Below are 17365 nucleotides of genomic sequence, written 5' to 3'. Positions count from 1 at the left end.
CTGCGGCATCCAGTGCACACTTAATGGATGCGTTCGTGAGGAGTTGTCCCTCCCTGATGAGGATCTCTGCTCCCTCTTTGTATTGGTCAGGGAGATGCTGGAGTAGGGTTTCTAATGTGTCATAGTGTGCGCGATCGTAGCGAGCTAGGAGAGCCTGGGTATTGGCAATACGCCATATGTTAGCTGCCTGGGCTGTAACCCGTTTGCCGGAGGTCTCGAGCACCTTGGACTCTTTGTCCGGGGGAGGAGCATCCCCAGTTGTCTGCGAGTGCGCCCGTTTGCGAGCATTTGCGACTACGATGGAATCCAGAGGCAACTGGCCTCTAATGTACGTAGGGTCCCCAGGAGCCGACCTATATTTCTTGTCGATCCTGGGGTTTATTACTCTTGCCCTGGTAGGTTCTTTGAAAATGTCCTTTGCTGGTTTGAGGACACCCTTCAACATGGGTAGAGTTTTGATATTTCTCTCTGAGGATGCGAAACTATCCATTAGAAAATCGTCCTCGATTGTGTCAGAGTGGAGTTGCACACCATGATTTGCCGCAGCACGTTCAATTAGGGCGTTGAATGCGGCAGTGTCCTCTGTGGGAGACGTTTTTGCGCCATATAGCTGCGTGTCCTGTGTATCCATAGGTGCACCTGTGTCTACAGGGTCATCCCAAGCCTGGTCAGGGTCCTGTTGGCCTTCAGGGTCCATCTCTCTGGGGTAGGGGACGTCGTCACCCATATAGTCCTCCAAAACGTCGGTTTCGGAGTGTGTCGGAGAGAAGGACTGCGGATCTGGGTAGGAGGTATGGAGACGTTCGTAAAGAACTGGTTCCGAATCCGCTGGCAGCTTTTTTTTTTTTTTTAGCGGGATCCGGTAGGAGTCCAAAGCGTGTTCGGAAGATATTCTCCGCTTGTGGAGCATAATTCTGCCGGTGTCGGCATCGATGATGTGGGACGGTGACGTCTCCGGAGGAGAGCGTTCGGCAGGTGTGATCCTAGTGTGGGTGACACGTGTTCTTATTTCAAACATTTTGGGCGCCGTGGATGGCGGCAGGCCAAAGGTGATATGGGGTGGTGCTGGAGAAGCTTTTTGAGCTGTTTTCGGCTCGGGCCCGACGTGTCCTGGAGGGCTGCCTTTTCTTTGATGCGTTGCAAGGACGCTGCAACTTGTCGCACCTGGAGCGCCGACGGTTCTTTGGCGCCGAGCGGTTCTGTAGAGGCAGGCGTGGGCTTCTTCGGGGCCACGGGGTCATCGAGTCGAGGAGAGGTAGTAGCCGTCGACGGCGTCGATGATTGGGCCTTAGGTGCTGCTTTCGAAGTGGTGTGCGACGCAGCGGCCATTTTGACCTTCGTGGCCGGAGCCGATTGTTTCGGTGCCGGGTGCCGAGGCGGTTTGGCGGTACCGATGGCCTTTTTCCGTGTGTCGGCGCCGACGTCGGCTGCTGCGAGTTCGGCACCGAAGTCCTGTTTGGTGCGGTCGGCGCTGACGGGTTTTGCTGTCGTCGAAGGTGTAGTGGGCTTCGATCCGACCAGTGTCACTTTCAGTTTCGGTTTCTGTGGAACCGACACGACTTTTGGTTTCGGTTTCGATGAAGGGAAACCAGTCGTTTTGGGTACTAATGGCTGTCGCTGAATGTCCGAGGCCGGGCCCGAGGGCGGGGCCGAAGAACTGCGGGATAGGTCTTGGGTAAGGCCCGAAGGCGATCCCTCGACCGGAGCCATAGATTGACGCACTGGGATATCCTCTGTCTGTACGGGTAGGCCTTGCTCGTCACCGGAGCTACTTTCTTCGGCCCCTAAGGCCTCATCGTAGTCTCCTACCTCGGTGTAGTCTTCATCCCTGTGAAAGAGTTGCTCTTCGATGTCTTCCGATCCGGAATTGTGTTCGGAAGCGGGGCTGGAGGGTAGGTTCTCCACGCCTTCCACATCTTCGTCCTCGGCGCTGAAGATGTTGGTCAGGGCCGGTGCCGCTTGCTGCGCTTCAAGTCTTGCTGCTCGTCGATTCCGGAGAGTCTTTTTGGATCGGAATCGGGGACAGGCCATACATGTGGATTCGTCGTGATCCGGTGAAAGGCATTTGTTGCACACCGGGTGGACGTCGACATGGGGATATTTTGCATTGCAAACAGGACACCGCTTGAATGGTGTCCTCGATTCCATCGTCGATGGTGTCGATGTCGATGCGAAAAAGTTGGTTTTGAAGTTAGTAAACTAACAAGTAACTGTCCATACCGATCGGGAACAGTACCGACGCGAACTACAGGCCTTTTGGCCTGAAAAAAGTTTTTCCTAACTTGAGTCAAGATAAGCACATCCGAACCCAATGGCGGAAAAAAACAATCTGAGGATGGAGAGGATGCCCATGCGCACTGTGGTCCAGGGGAGGAGTCACCTATCTCAGGATACTTCGAAGACTCTTCCAGGACAACAACGTGCAAACATCCGGACCCAACACTAGGCGGCGATCTATGCACAGATATGAATTCAGCAGCCCACATGCCTCGAACACCAAAATCTTCGAGCCCAGTCCAGGGCCAAAAGAATGACTTGGGCCAGGTCGCGCCTGATCTTCAGCACTCTGGGTAGAAGTGGTATAGGCGGAAAAGCGTACAACAGACCGCAACTCCACTCGTGACGAAAAGCGTCGCCTAGCAAGTGCCGCCTTGGAAATTCCAACGCGCAGAAGTGATGACATTGCTCGTTCTCTTCGGTGGCGAATAGATCTAACCAAGGCTCTTCCCACTGTTGAAAGAGACCTAGCGCCATTTCCGAGTGAAGACGCCATTCGTGATACATCATGCACCTGCGGCGGAGTTCGTCTGCCCTGGCATTCATAGAACCTGCCAGGTGTTGAACTGTCAAGGAAATGCCTAGATGTTCCAGCCATGTCCAGAGGCGCCGAGCCTCTTGACACAGAGTCCACGACCCCAACCCGCCCGGTTTGTTGCAGTACCACATGGCGGTGGTGTTGTCTGTGAACACCTGCACCACCTTCCCCTTGACAGAGGGAAGGAATGCCTTCAGTGCAAGAAGGATCGCCCGAAGCTCCAGGTGGTTGATATGGAGCCGGGACTCCGTCGGAGACCAGAGGCCTCTGATCTCCACCTCTCCCATGTGGCCGCCCCATCCCAGGAGGGACGAATCCGTCACCACTGTGTGCTCCGGTTGGGGAAGGGAGAGGGATCTGCCGCTGACCCAATGCTGATTCGTGAGCCACCACTGCAATTGTCGTGCAGTGCCCTCCGAGATCTGGATGTCGTTGGACAGGTTCCCCTGATGCTGCGCCCACTGGAACTTCAGGTCCCACTTCAGAGCTCGCATATGCCATCTGGCATGGTTGGTGAGCAGGATGCAGGAGGCCATGAGGCCCAGCAGCCCCAAGGTCGTCCTGACCGAAACCCAGAACAAGGGCTGAAAGATCGGCATCATAGCCCGAATGTCCCAGACTCGTTGTTCGGGAGGATAGACTCGAATTTGCGCCGTGTCCAGAACCGCTCCGTAGTTGAGGAGCTTCTGAGAGGGAATCAGGTGCGACTTCGGCACGTTGATGGAGAACCACAGCAAATGCAGGAGGTCGGCCGTAGTCTGGAGGTGGGAGACGACTGCCTGGGGCGAGCCCGCCTTCAACAACCAGTCGTCGAGATAGGGGAAGACGGATACCCCTGATCTGCGCAGAGGAGCTGCGAACACCGCCATCACTTTGGTGAACACCCGAGGGGCGCTTGTATGGCCAAAGGGGAGCACAGTAAACTGAAAATGCTCCTGCCCTACCATGAATCGCAGGTAATGCCTTTGGGCCGGCAGGACGGGGATATGAAAATAAGCGTCCTGCAGATCTGACGCTTCCAACCAGTCTTGTGGTTCGAGGGCAGACAAGATCTGAGCAAGTGTGAGCATCTTGAACTTCTCCTTCTAGACGAAGCAATTGACATTCCGAAGGTCCAAGATAGGACGCAGGCCTTTGTCCTTCTTTGAAACCAAGAAGTAGTGGGAGTAACAACTACGACCTATTTCTGGCATCAGAACGCGCTCTATGGTCCCCTTGGCCAAGAGGGCCGTAACTTTTTGCTGGAGAAGTGCCAAGTGATCCGTTGACATGCGGTGTTACTGAGGTGGCATGGCTGGAGGGGTGGTCTCGAAGGGGAGGGAGTAGCCCCTTCGGACAAGCTGCAGAACCAACCTGTCCGATGTGATGGCGAATCCTGCCACCCACTGGTATCTGGTGGGCCTGAAACACCGGACTAGGAAGGTTTGGAAGCAGGGGCAGCAGGGGGGGTGGAGGACTGACCTGCACGCTGGCCCTGTGACCCACCTCTACGGGTCCCACGTCCGCGGGTGCGCTGAGAATGTTGCTGCCCAGACCTGTGGCTTTGAAACGAACATGCTTGGGCGCCCCTTCCTTGGCCACGAAAGGGGCAAAAAGCAGAAGCGGAAGAAGTGAGTGAAACCGAAAGGCCTAAGAACTTGGCCGTAGCCCGTGAGTCCTTAAAACGTTCCAACACGCAATCTGCTTTATCACCGAACAGGCAGGTGCCATCAAAGGGCATGTCCATCAACGTATTCTGGACATCCCCAGTAAAGCAAGTCGTTCTCAGCCAGGCGTGACGGCGTAGCGCCAATGTCGTTGAAATCGCCCTGCCCAGCGAGTCAGCAGTGTCAAGACCACAACGGATAGTTAACTTGGCTACGTCTCTCCCCTCAGAAATAGCTTGGGAGAGTATCGTCCGAGCCTCCACCGGACACTAAGGCAGCACTTGCGCAACCATATCCCACACAGAATGGGAATAACGGCCCAAGAGACATGCGGTGTTCACAGACCGCAGGCCTGAACTGGCGGAAGAAAAGATTCTTCCCAAACTCCTCCAGTTTCTTGAATTCCCTGTCCGGAGGTGCGGAAGGGAACGCTCTCGGGGATGCAGAGGCTTGGACAAACAAGCTCTCAGGGGTGGGGTGTTGGGTGAGGAAAACGGGGTCGCCCGGGGCCAGGCGATGGCGTCGGGCCACGTTCTTGTCCACAGGAACCCCTGTGTTGTACCTGGACCAGGTGCCCAAAAGAACGTCAGAGTGCATCATTAAAGGGCAGCAGCGGCTCTGTAGAAGCAGAAGCTGGCCGAAGCACCTCTGTCAGGAGGTTAATCCTGACAGCCACAGTAGGGACCTCGAGGTGGAGAGCCTCGGCTGCCCTACGCAACACTATAGAATATGAACCACCCTCCTCCGTAGCCACGGTAGAAGGAGGCAGTGCGCCAGGTTCCGGAGCATAATCCTGGTCACCTGCATCCCCCGGATCCTCATCCCAGTCCGGGTCTAACTCGCATTGAGCTGCGAGAGGGAACTCAGACCCCTCCCAGGCTTCCACAGCCTGCTGAACAGGTGGAACCTATGGACGTCTGTGGATGCAGGGATAGATGTTCCAAAACGGCGTTGGAATCTGCATCGGTAGACACCCTTACCGCAACGGCTCCATGCCGGGGACGGCATCGGCCGGGGCTGCGGCAGGCGCCGTTGACATCTATGCCAGTGGAGGTCAGACAGGGCCAACCGGCATGGACGGGGATCCAGGCCTGGATCCACGGGGGTCCCTCGGCGTAGAGGCCGGTGTCGTCGACGACGTCGGGGCCGGAGACGTTGAAGAACGAGGACCCCCAGCTGGGCCCACATGGCGCACCGGCGGGGCCGGACGGTCCGAAGACACGCGCCATGGCTGACAAACTCCTGCAGCTGGGCCGGAGCCGCCGATGGACCCGAAAAGGGCGGGTAGGCCATCGGCAACTGCGTAGTCTCCACCGGAGCCGTAGGGGCGGCACCCACCTGCACCCTTAGCCGCGTCGCACGACCAGGTAGGGGAAGGCGAACAGAGATTACGCTTCTTCGCCTTCTTGTGCTTCGCCTTACCTGACTCCGAGTCAGAATACTTCAAATGATGGTGATGGCTCTGCAGCCGGTCCTTCGACCTCCCACAGGACCGGGACCTTGAACAGCGCAGAGCCGACTCCCGGGCCTCCAGCCACTTTCGGGACTGCTGCCGCAATGTTTCCAGAGCCATGGCCAGGCAGTGGGGGCACAACACGGAGTCGTGGTCGCACCCCAGGCAATAGAGACACTCACGGTGCGGGTCCGTCACCGACATCGTGCGGGGACAGGCCGCGCAGGACTTAAAACCGGGCATCCCTATGCACCTGTAGAGTGATATATACTTGAAAACAGAGACCAAAAGTCCCAAAAACTCAGTCAAAAAATTACTGGGGGTACCGCTCTCTCCAGATCTGCACTTGCTGGCGCGGAAAAAGGAAGAACTGACGTTAGCGCGCATGGGCGCGTCTAAGTAGCTCCAGCGACGTCATCTCAGCGACTACGACGCCAGCGACGTAAGCGGAGCCGTACGACGACGCCTACCGAAGCGCAGGGGTACTGCTGACGAAAAACTTTCCGGATCCAGTCTGGTGCCTGGGGATATTCTAAGGTAAGGAATATATCACTAACGTGTCTCTCAGATTTATTTTTCTGACAAAAATATTCCCATTGTTTACCCTTTAATTTTGTATGTTTAATCCATATTTTCTGGTTATACCAATTAAAATACAGTGTTATATTTTCTTTGTGGCAACAGGAATCCTCTTCCTGCACATGGACTAAAACTAAAAACCTATACCTGTACTAGGAACATCTGCTCACTAGGAAGCAATCTAACTGCTTGATTAAAATTGATTTTTTTTAAATGTTCATTTTCTTTACATACACACAGCATGTACGTTTGGGCGGTGGTATGTTTTCTACTTTCCTTTTCTAGTGTTGTAACATATGAAATAAAAAAATACCCAAAACTATATATACACACTACCTTGCATAGCCCCAAGCTATTGCCTTTGCTAGAGTCTGTTTCGAAGCACTGCAATCAAATGGAACTTCGGGGCGCTACACCCACAAATGATTAATCCTGATAGGCAGCTTCCTAGAGGAGCAGAAGACCATTACTAAAGCAGAAACTCCGTCCGTAGTTTGGATTTGTGGCAGTTGCACGCGAGGACGAGGGCGAAAAAAAGTGTTTTTCGGGGAGTGGGGTTACAGGTGATACTGACAATGTGACGAGCCCTCGGTTGTACATCTGTGAACATTATAAGCTTTTGCAATGTCGTTCCCTGCAGTCACGGCACTTCAAGTTATGCTCGTTTTAAGCAGGTGCAGTTAGTGTGTGCAAAGTGTGCCAAAGATTCAGATTTTTGAGTCTTGACTTTTGCTCACTAAACTATTGTTTAAAACAACAAAATAAAATATGCACATGCAATATATACGTACAGGAGCTTCTGAAAATGGCCCTGATCCACCGGTCTGTTAAATTGTCACTCGTGTGTTGCTTCTGCCCACGCCACTATACAGCAGGGCAACGTTTAATCCACTTCCTCCCTTCATTACGAATTACTGCCAAAACACGTGCAAATTGTCCACATCCACTGGCAATGCTGGCTCAAAGTGTGTTTTATTTGATTTTCATATTAACTTGAAATACCAGCAGCTTCAATGTCCTGTCAGAGCTAGTAAGAGCTATACAAATGCGATTTATTTTGCTTGCACTTCGGGTGCTCAGTGAGAGGGAAATAATGTTCTGTTACCTATTTAAAATTGCTGCCATAAAGTGCCTAAGAGACATTGCAACACTGTAGCTGCCTACTATTTTGAGTACTTGATTAGGTGGTAATTTTGTGTCTACAATACTGATAATAAATTAATTATATAGCTGAAAGGCCTACCTAACATGTTTCTTAATCTTCTAATCATTGGCAGCCACGTTTGAATGGCTGCGCGATCCACCCCCCCCTTAATTTGTGCCATTTGCTTACATTAAAAAAACTCAAAATTAAAAAAACTGTAATGCTTGTTCCAAAGAATGCGGTAATGCACATTCCAAAGATGACTGGAAGAGAAAAGGCGTCCCTCCGAAGAGAAAATGTGCTTTTAAAGAAGGGGGTAAATGTGCAACTAATTTTAGAAGAATAGGGCTGTCAATTCTCTGCAGTCAGTCTAGTCAGAATTAGGTATTTTACATGAAAACGGTTTCTTGAAATGTATGCACGTCCCATTATAGAATACTTTAACTGCAAACAGGGAGTACAAATGTAGTCATTTTTTTGAGCCAGCCGCATACAGAATGACAAATTACCTTGTTTTATATAGCGCCACATCCCACAACTATGCTGCTTCCAAGTGTAGTAAATAACTGGCGATATATATATATATATTGTTTTAAAAACATAATAATTTGCCCGCATACATAGAATTTTATATGCTGCTGGGTTTGCTGCTAAAAGTTCTTGCTTCCGCATTTTGATAGTGCGGAGCGCTGATTGGCTGGTTAGGGCCAATCAGAAGTGACAGGAGTTGTTTGGCCTGCCCACCGCCCTTCAAAATCGTACCAGATGCAGACGCACGCAGCGGGCGCGCCGATGGCGCGCCAAAGGCGCGCCCGTCTACACCAGGACGCTGCCAGAAATTTTGCCCAAACTTGCAGCGACAGGATAACTTATACTCGCTCTGAGCTTTTGTCCCTGAATACAAACTGCCTTAGTTGTATGAAGCACACCTGGACATCTCTGTCAGACTTCTTTCAGTGTGAACAGTGCTTTTTTACTCTGAAGAGTGCGGGGAGGGGTCTTTCTCCCATGGGTTCAACTGAACTAAGGTTCCTTAGCTTGAATTGCCACACCCTCACTAAACATCATGTTGAGATATTTGATTTACTCTTAGACGAATCTCCGACCGGACTCTTTCCGACGGAGACTTGGCTAACTCAGGACTGTGGTGCAGAGGGCTGGCTGGCACTTCCCCCAGGTTACAGTATGCATCAACTAAACCGATCGAACAAATGTGGTGGAGGTATTGCTCTAATTCTTAAAGAGCCTTTCTTATGTAGTTTTAAGAAGGAGGATATTCCGGACTGTGAAAGAGCTTTTTTCAAATCATTTTTAACTGCAACTTCCCGGTCTCAGGATTGCTTATTTACCGTCCTCCTGGGCCATCTAATAGTTTTAGGGAGACTCTAGTGAGTAGGGTCACTATATTAGCCAGTAAAGCAGCAAATTTCACCATTTTGGGTGATTTGAATCTTCACCTGGAAAATAGTGACAAAGCGGATATCGCCTGTTTCGTAGCCGATCTTGAGGCCTGTCAACTCTATCAATACATGACTGAATGCACCCATGTGGCTGGCCATTTGTTAGACCCTATATTCTCAAATTTGGGTTCATTAACATTGTCTCCCCCTGTTCCTATGGTCTTGAATGTTAGTCAATTCTCAGATTTGCTGTCGAGTTCAACACCTCAGCTCTCCCCTGATATAGAGGCCGCTGATATCCTTTTTCAGGATTGGCTGACCTCCGCATTAGATATTTGCATTCCGGCAAAGATGAGCTCAAAAAAGAAACAAGGGCCATCTAATCCGTGGCTTACTGAGACCTTAGGGAAAGCAAGACAGGTTTGTAAGCAATTGGAGCGAACCTGGAGGCGTGCTTATGAGCTAGAGGCAAAAAATAACTATCGCGCTGCTATTACTTCATATCACAGATTGATTCGGAAAGCAAGAGCTAATTATATTGCCGACAAAATCTTGGAGAGTAAAAACCCGCCCAAAATGATTTTCTCCCTTCTTAGACAAATGCAACACTCTAATGTGAAAGCGGATCACCCTGTTTTGTCTAGCGCTCTGTGCGATAAACTCGCTGATTTTTTTGTGCAAAAAACATTTATAACAATCTCCCAACCGCCGTCCGTTCGCAGTGAGTATTAACATTGATCCAGTACCTAAGGGGGTGGATCGGTTGGTTACCCCTGCATCAATATTGGGTTCTTTTCCTTCTCTTACGCTAGCTGAGACGGAATCATCTTGTCATAAGATCAAATCAGGTTCTCCAGCCGATCCTTTGAGACCAGACCAAATGAGTTTGGTTTTTACATCGGTGCTTCCAGTGGTAAGGGATTTGATTAATTTATCATTGTCTTCGGCCTCTTTGCCTGCATCATGGAAACATGCAAAAATGATCCCTTTATTAAAAAAAGCATCTCTGGAGCCTTCGGATCCAGGAAATTTTCGTCCGATCTCTCAACTTCCTTTTTTAGCAAAAGTCACCGAATCCTATGTAAATTCCGCTTTGGCGGATTTTGTAGAGAAGAATAAAATCCTCGACCCCTCACAAAATGGCTTCCGTTCCCGCCACAGTACCCAGTCGGCTCGGTGGCCTTCATTCTATTAGATTTAAGTGCCGCTTTTGACACTGTATCGCATGATATCCTTTCGGGTAGGCTCCACGATATTGGGGTCAGGGGTTTGGCGCTCTCTTGGCTCCGCTCTTTCTTGGAAAATAGGACCTTTCAAGTTGTTGTTCCTCCGTTCCATTCGCAGGTGCATGCTATTAAATACGGGGTTCCTCAGGGCTCAATATGGAGCCCAGCACTGTTCAACATCTATGTTCAACCCCTAGCAGTGGTTGCTAAAAGTAGAGGGTTGTCGCTGGTATCTTATGCGGATGACACCCAGTTAGTCATTGCTTTTTCAAAGAACTGTAGAAATAACCTCCTCAAATTTAAAGAGGATCTATTAGCAATCTCAGACTGGATGACATCCAATTGCTTGCAGCTTAATGCTGCCAAATCGGAAATTCTTGTGCTAGGGAAAGACAGTGCTTTATGGTCTGAACAGTGGTGGCCGGATCAACTTAAGCCAGCGCCACTGCCTAAAGAGGCGGTCAAGAATCTAGGCTTTTGGCTAGATCGGGATCTTCTTTCTTTTGATACACAGTCCAAAGTCCTTGCAGGGGTTTGTTTTGGACTCCTGAGGGGGTTGAAGCCCCTGCTTGGATATTTTGAACCAGATATCCGCCAAACCATTCTCCAGGCCACAATACTGTCCAGGTTGGGTTACAGCAATTCCCTTTATTTGGGGGCCAATAAATCGTGCATTCTCCGCCTCCAACGTATTCAGAATGCGGCTGCTCGGGCGTTGCTGGCACTTCCTAAGTCTTGTTCGGTTTCCAATCTTTTACCCAAGCTGCACTGGTTGCCCATTGCCAAAAGAATTCAGTTTAAGTCTTTGTGTCTAGCTCATAAAATTTTGACGCAACAAGGCCCCCCAATTTTAGGTGATATGCTAATTCAGTATATCCCGAATCGCCCCTTCGCTCCGCTAACTCGGGCCTTGTCTGCACTCCTCGTTTTCAAAGAGTCAAAGCTGGTGGACGTTCTTTTAAAGTCCAGGCAGCCCATCTGTGGCATTACCTCCCGACTTCTATCAGAGGTTTGCAGAATCATCTGATATTTCGCAAGGCATTGAAGACCTGGCTTTTCGTGGAGTAATTCTGGTTTGTGTTAGTTTGGAGTAGTCTTTGCACTTGTACTTTTGGGTAGCGCTGAGACGCCCAGTCACTGGGGCAGCTATGCGCTGTATAAATCTTCAAATAATAAATAATAATAATATATATATATATATATATATACACACACACACACACACACACACACATACACATACAGTACTAGTCACGTACATTGTGGCAACTGACCAAAGTGAACTGAGCGAGCTAAAGTTTCCCAAGGTATCAATGGCTAACTGGCTCTAGTATTTGTTGGACAGGGTTTCCTCATACTGCAGCCATACAACGTGCCAAGCCCAGCGCAAGTGTGAGCACACCCAGTATTACCACCGGTATCCCTACTCTGTCATCTATACGGAGGCATTGTTGGTCCATGTTGGCACTGCAGCGTGATAGCATTGGAACAGGGGCACGCATAACCAATGTGTAGAATGTATGCGTGTACCAAGGACCGGATTTTGGAGTGATGGGGAAAAATAGAACACATTTTGTTGAGCATCTCACCACCAAAACATCACAGTGGGTTAGTCGGGTCTGGTAGCAGGGCAGGTTACATAGGTGTATAATTAACTGAAGGTTCTTGCATGGTGTTCACGGCTTCCATTTGGCTGTGAATGGCTTTCGCCTCTTACTTTACACCCCAGTTTATCGCCATTTGCTACAGATAAATATTGCAACAGTTCACAGACTGAAATGGATGAGAGCAAAGGGAGAGCAGACATTGATCACATGGTATTTTTAAAAAGATGTTTATTTGTCTAGCCATAGTTGTGAAACTGCTTGCACCCCTCTTGCAGGGCAATAGAGGTAAAGACATTATAAATACATATATTTCTTCGTACAAAAGAGCATATTTAATATATATATATGTGAACAAGAATCTAGGGGAGCCGAAACGTTATGGCGACAAGTCTGCGAACAAGCGAATAAATTTGCACAAAGGAACCTGGTCCGTGTTTGTGATTTCTGGGTCTGAGGCTACAAGGATTCAGCCACGCCCGGGGAACAGCATTTGATGGATATATATATATATATATATATATATATATATATATATATATATATATATATATATATATATACACACATACATATACACACACATATACAGGTGCAGCAAAAGATTTTGCTTCTTTTAAACATTCATTCTTTTAAAGAAAGCGGGTTTTCCTCTCAAAATATCTGGACAGTTTGCTAAAAACAAAAACAAGGAGACGTATTAAGCAACCGTGAGTGGGGTGTGCAAATAGTGTAAACTGGACGCCTGTGACAATCACATAAACACTACAAAGGTAACTGGTGCCTGAAGACCGGGGCAGGAGAATATGTATTTGGTTATGAACAAATTACGAGAGTTCTGATGCCACAATACTAATATAAATGACTTAAGATGCTAACCAAGTCTATCATTTGCTACAAGAGTTATTAAACCGTTACAAGTGGCCATGAAGAAGTTCGAAAGGGAAGTGAACCCTTGGGACACCAGCCATCTTCAATACACCCATGCACACGGGTAGCTGCAGAAGCGCGCCGGTGACACCGCATAGTGAAAGAATAGTAGTGCCAGCAGAAGGATAGGGTAGGACAACAAAGTCCCAGACATGGCTTATGCAAAACCTACTTGAATTTTCATTTAGAAAGTGGAGTTACTAACATCCAGAATCAATCAATGGTGCAGCAAATCATCTAATAAGTAACACAACCTATAAGTGTGAGAAAGTGGGTTTTGTTGCAGTAAACCCCCGCCCTTTCTTTTTTTTTGCCAGACTACTGATGCTCTTTGACTTGATGTGCTCTGGGGCCTGCCAATCAGGACCCCAGGGCCTGTGTTCCTTCCCCAAAACAAAACCCAATTGACAGCTCTGGCCACAGGTAGGTCCCTGGCAAATGGTACCCCCTGTACCCAGGGCATTGTGACCAGAGAAGGCTCCTAAGGGCTGCAGCACTTATTGTGCTAACCTTAGAAGCCCTGTACCCTGACACACACACACACTGCCTTTGCAGGCTGACTGTCTTGGTACAGAACAAAACAAAGAGTCGACATGGCACACATTCCAGTGTGCCATGCCCACAAACACACTGCCCTGGTATAGCTCAGTCCCTCCTCTAGCTCTGGGTGCACTATGCCAGTGGTGTGGGTACAGATACATGAGCCCTGTACCCCTACAGTACCCCGGTCCATTCCTGGGCACTGTAAGTGCAGTGCTGCCATTAAGAGTATATGGTGCTGGGAGGTTGTCGTTATGAACTCCACAGCACCATCATGGCTACACTGAAGATTGAGAAGTTTGGTATCAAACTTCTAAGCACATTAAACCCACACTGATGCCAGTGTGGGATTTAATGTAAACTGCACGACAGAAGGCATCTTAGAGATGCCCCCTGAAACTAACCAACAACCAGCCTCCTGACTGAGAGGCTGCCTAGGCTGCCACCCAGCAGACATGTTGCTGGACCCCTGGGTAGAGAGCCATCCGCTCTCGTGTGCCTGCAACAATGCACATACTGGGCTAGGTGCTAGGTCTCCTCCCCCAGGATGGGCAGGGGAAGCTTCAAAGGCATACCGCCTTTGTGAGCGTCTCTAGGCCACTTGCTGTACTCAGCAACTGGCCCCCACCGGTTCTGACCCCTTTGAAGCTTCTCCTTCGTGAACCCTGCCCATCCTGGGGGAGGAGGCTTGGCACCTCGTCCCAGGATGTGCATCGTTTCAGGCCCCCGAGAGCAGCAAGCTCTCGACCCAGGGGTCTAGAAACATGTCTGGTGATCGCAGCCTGTGCAGCCACTCAGTCAGGTCACTGGGAGTTGGTCGAGTTTCAGGGAGCATCTCTAAGATGCCCTCTGTCGTGCATTTTATATTAAATCCCACACTGGCATCAGTGTGATTTAAATGTGCTGAGAAGTTTGATACCAAACTTCCCAGTCTTCAGTGCAGCCATTATGGTGCTGTGGAGTTCGTAATGGCAAACTCCCAGCACCATATACTCTTAATGGCAGCAATGCACTTACAGTGCCCAGGAATGGACGTGGGCACTGTAGGGGTACAGGGCTCATGCACCTGTACCCTCACCACTGGCATAGGGCACCCAGCTAGAGGGGTGACTGAGGTATGCCAAGGCAGTGTGTGTTGTGGGCATGGCACACAGGGATGTGTGCCATGTCGACTCTCTGTTTTGTTCTGCACCAAGACACTCAGCCTGCAAAGGCAGTGTGTGTGTGTCAGGGTACAGGGCCTCTAAGGGTGCCACAATAAGTGCTGCTGCCCTTAGGGGCCTTCTCTGGTCACAAGGCCCTGGGTAACTAGGGTACCATCTATCAGGGGCTGACATGTGACCAGAGATTCTAATTGGGTTTTGGCTGTTAGGCAGTTTTTAGGGAAGGAACACTGGCCCTGGGCACCTGATTGGAAGGTGCCCAGGGCACAACAAGCACAAATGCATCAGTTATCAGGCAAAAAGTGTGGGGGGGGTTACTGCAACAGAAACCCACTTCCTTACACTGCCCATCCTGGGGGAGGAGCGTTGGCACCTCCTCCCAGGATGTGCATTGTTTCAGGCCCCCCGAGAGCAGCGAGGTCTTGACCCAGGGGTCCAGAAACATGTCTTGTGGTGGCAGCCTAAACAGCCACTCAGTCAGGTCACTAGTAGTTGGTCGAATTTCAGGGGGCATCTCTAAGATGCCCTCTGTTGTGCATTTTACATTAAATCCCACACTGCCATCAGTGTGGGTTTAATGTGCTGAGAAATTTGATACCAAAATTCCCAGTCTTCAGTGTAGCCATTATGGTGCTGTGGAGTTCGCAATGACAAACTCCCAGCACCATATACTCTTAATGGCAGCACTGCACTTACAGTGCCCAGGAATGGACTTGGGCACTGTAGGGGTACAGGGCTCATGCACCTGTATCCTCACCACTGGCATAGGGCACCCAGCTAGAGGGGTGGCGGATGAATGCCAGGGCAGTGGTTTGTGGCCGTGGCACTCAGGGATGTGTGCCATGTCGACTCTTCACTTTGTTCTGCACCAAGGCACTCAGACTGCCAAGGAAGTGTGTGAATGTCAGGGTGCAGGGCCTCTGAGGGTGGCACAATAAGTGCTGCAGTCCTTAGAGGCCTTCTCTGGTCACAGTGCCCTGGGTACCTGCGGTACCATTTTCCAGGGGCTGACATGTGGCCAGAGATGCCAATTGGGTTTGTTTTTGGGGAAAGAACACAGGCGCTGGGAACCTGACTGGCAGTGATCCTGGGCACACCAAGAAAAAGTGCATCAGTAGTCTGGCAAAAGGTGGGGGGTTACTGCAACAGAAACCCACTTTCCTACACAGATCTACAGCTCATATGCCTCGAACGGAACATTTTCTAGTACAGCATGTTGGAGCTACGGTACTGGTTTTATGAGCCATACTCTAGAAATAAACAACACCATGACGTTATACAAGCATTAAATAAAATGCATCCACATCTCAACTTAGAAACAGAAATACTTATTTCTGAAAGGAAGGCAGCCTGCTTTTAGCTGGTTAAAAATAGGATAAATCAAAAGGTTACTTAACCAGGTACTGAAGAGTCTTGGAGTGGGGTAATGATGGACGTAAGAATGACTAGATGATTGATATAGTAAACAGTAATTCATTCAGCAGTCAAGATAACTTCATGACTGACTTGTGTTGTCAATGTTATGGCATATTTTATATGTGCTGTTATCTCAAAATCGACAGGTATTTTGGGCAACTTTTTCCCTTCGAAACTTTCAGTTTAATACAGTGACTATCACTTCTCTTAAACGTCAACTCCAATTACTAGATTGTGTCTACAGAGGCTAGATAGACTGCACCGGTGCTCATGCCACAAAAACTAAAGTTTCTGTTCAGGGGCATGATTTTAGAAGCACATTATGTACAAACATGTTGAAGTTAAATCCTGATCAAAGCCTTACCCCTTTCCTGGACCTCCAACTGACACCACCTGCATACCGAAGGATCCTCTTCCCCGTGAAGGCTTGCTGCCAGCCCACTGGCCCACAACCATTCCAGCTATCTCGAGCTTACCACCCTGGGGTGGGATCTGGTGAATACCTGGGGACACAGGAGAAGAAAAAACACGAGAATGTGAAAATGAAGGCACAGTAAAATGACCCTGTTGGAAGCTGGCTCTGTATGGAAAATGCTACTTACCCAGTATGCATCTTTTCTTGGCATATAAAGCTGTAGAATCATTTGCGTTAGCATAGATCGCCTTATGGTGTTGGGCTCGGATGTTTGCAGTTTGTTATTGTTCGAAGAAGTCTTTGTGGTCCCGAGATAGGTGACTCCTCCTTACAATGAAAGTGCGCATGGGCATCGACTCCATCCCCAGATTGTTTTCGCCTTAAAGGGTGATGGAGTTAGTAAGAAGTAGAAAGATGTCCATGTATGGTGTATCTAAGTAAGATAATACTGCAATAGATAAAGGTACCCGGGGAGGCGGGTGGGTGCATACGAATCTAGAGCTTTATATGCCAAGAACAGATGCATACTGGGTAAGTAGAATTTTCCGTTCAAGGCATATGAGCTGTAGATCATATGCGTTAGCATAGACTATACAGCAGTTATTTTCCCAGCGGTGGCTAACCTGTATCTGTTGCAGTGGTTTGAAAAAGTGTTCTTAAGACAGCCTGGCCCACACTAGCTTGTTTTGCTTGAAATGAAATGAAATGAAAAATGCTTTTGTATAGCACATGGCTACCCGGAGGCATCCCAGCGCTGCAGAGGTGGATAGAGGTGCAGATGGGAATATGGGAATAGCCATGTCTTCAGATGTTTGCGGAATGTCAGGTGGTTAGCTTCCTTGCGGATAGAGAGGAAGGGAGTTCCAGAGCTTAGAGGCATTGTAGGAAAAAAGGCGGCCACCTGTCCCAAGTCTTCTTAATTCTGGGGATCTCAGTCAGGTGGAGATCGTCCGAGTGGAGACTTCTGGTAGCTTTGTATGGTTTGATCAGGTTTTTAATGATAGGCGGACCCTTGCCCTGTAGGTTTTTATGCG

General features: G+C 49.4%; 1 protein-coding gene across 2 annotated transcripts in view; it reads right to left on the bottom strand.

Annotated features, from left to right (window-relative positions):
- The window catches only part of FAM120C (family with sequence similarity 120 member C), a 901961-nt gene that overhangs the window by 143148 nt on the left and 741448 nt on the right, over positions 1–17365 (bottom strand). For both annotated transcript variants that reach the window (XM_085629861.1, XM_085629860.1), the window contains exon 14: positions 16281–16419. In XM_085629861.1, coding sequence (XP_085485987.1) covers positions 16281–16419 — 139 coding nt within the window. The remainder of the gene's footprint in view (positions 1–16280; positions 16420–17365) is intronic.

Source organism: Triturus cristatus, chromosome 10 (assembly GCF_964204655.1).
Source record: "Triturus cristatus chromosome 10, aTriCri1.1, whole genome shotgun sequence".
NCBI classification, from domain to species: domain Eukaryota; kingdom Metazoa; phylum Chordata; class Amphibia; order Caudata; family Salamandridae; genus Triturus; species Triturus cristatus.
Note: the sequence above shows the minus strand (reverse complement) of the source record. Positions and strands in the feature narration are given on the sequence as shown.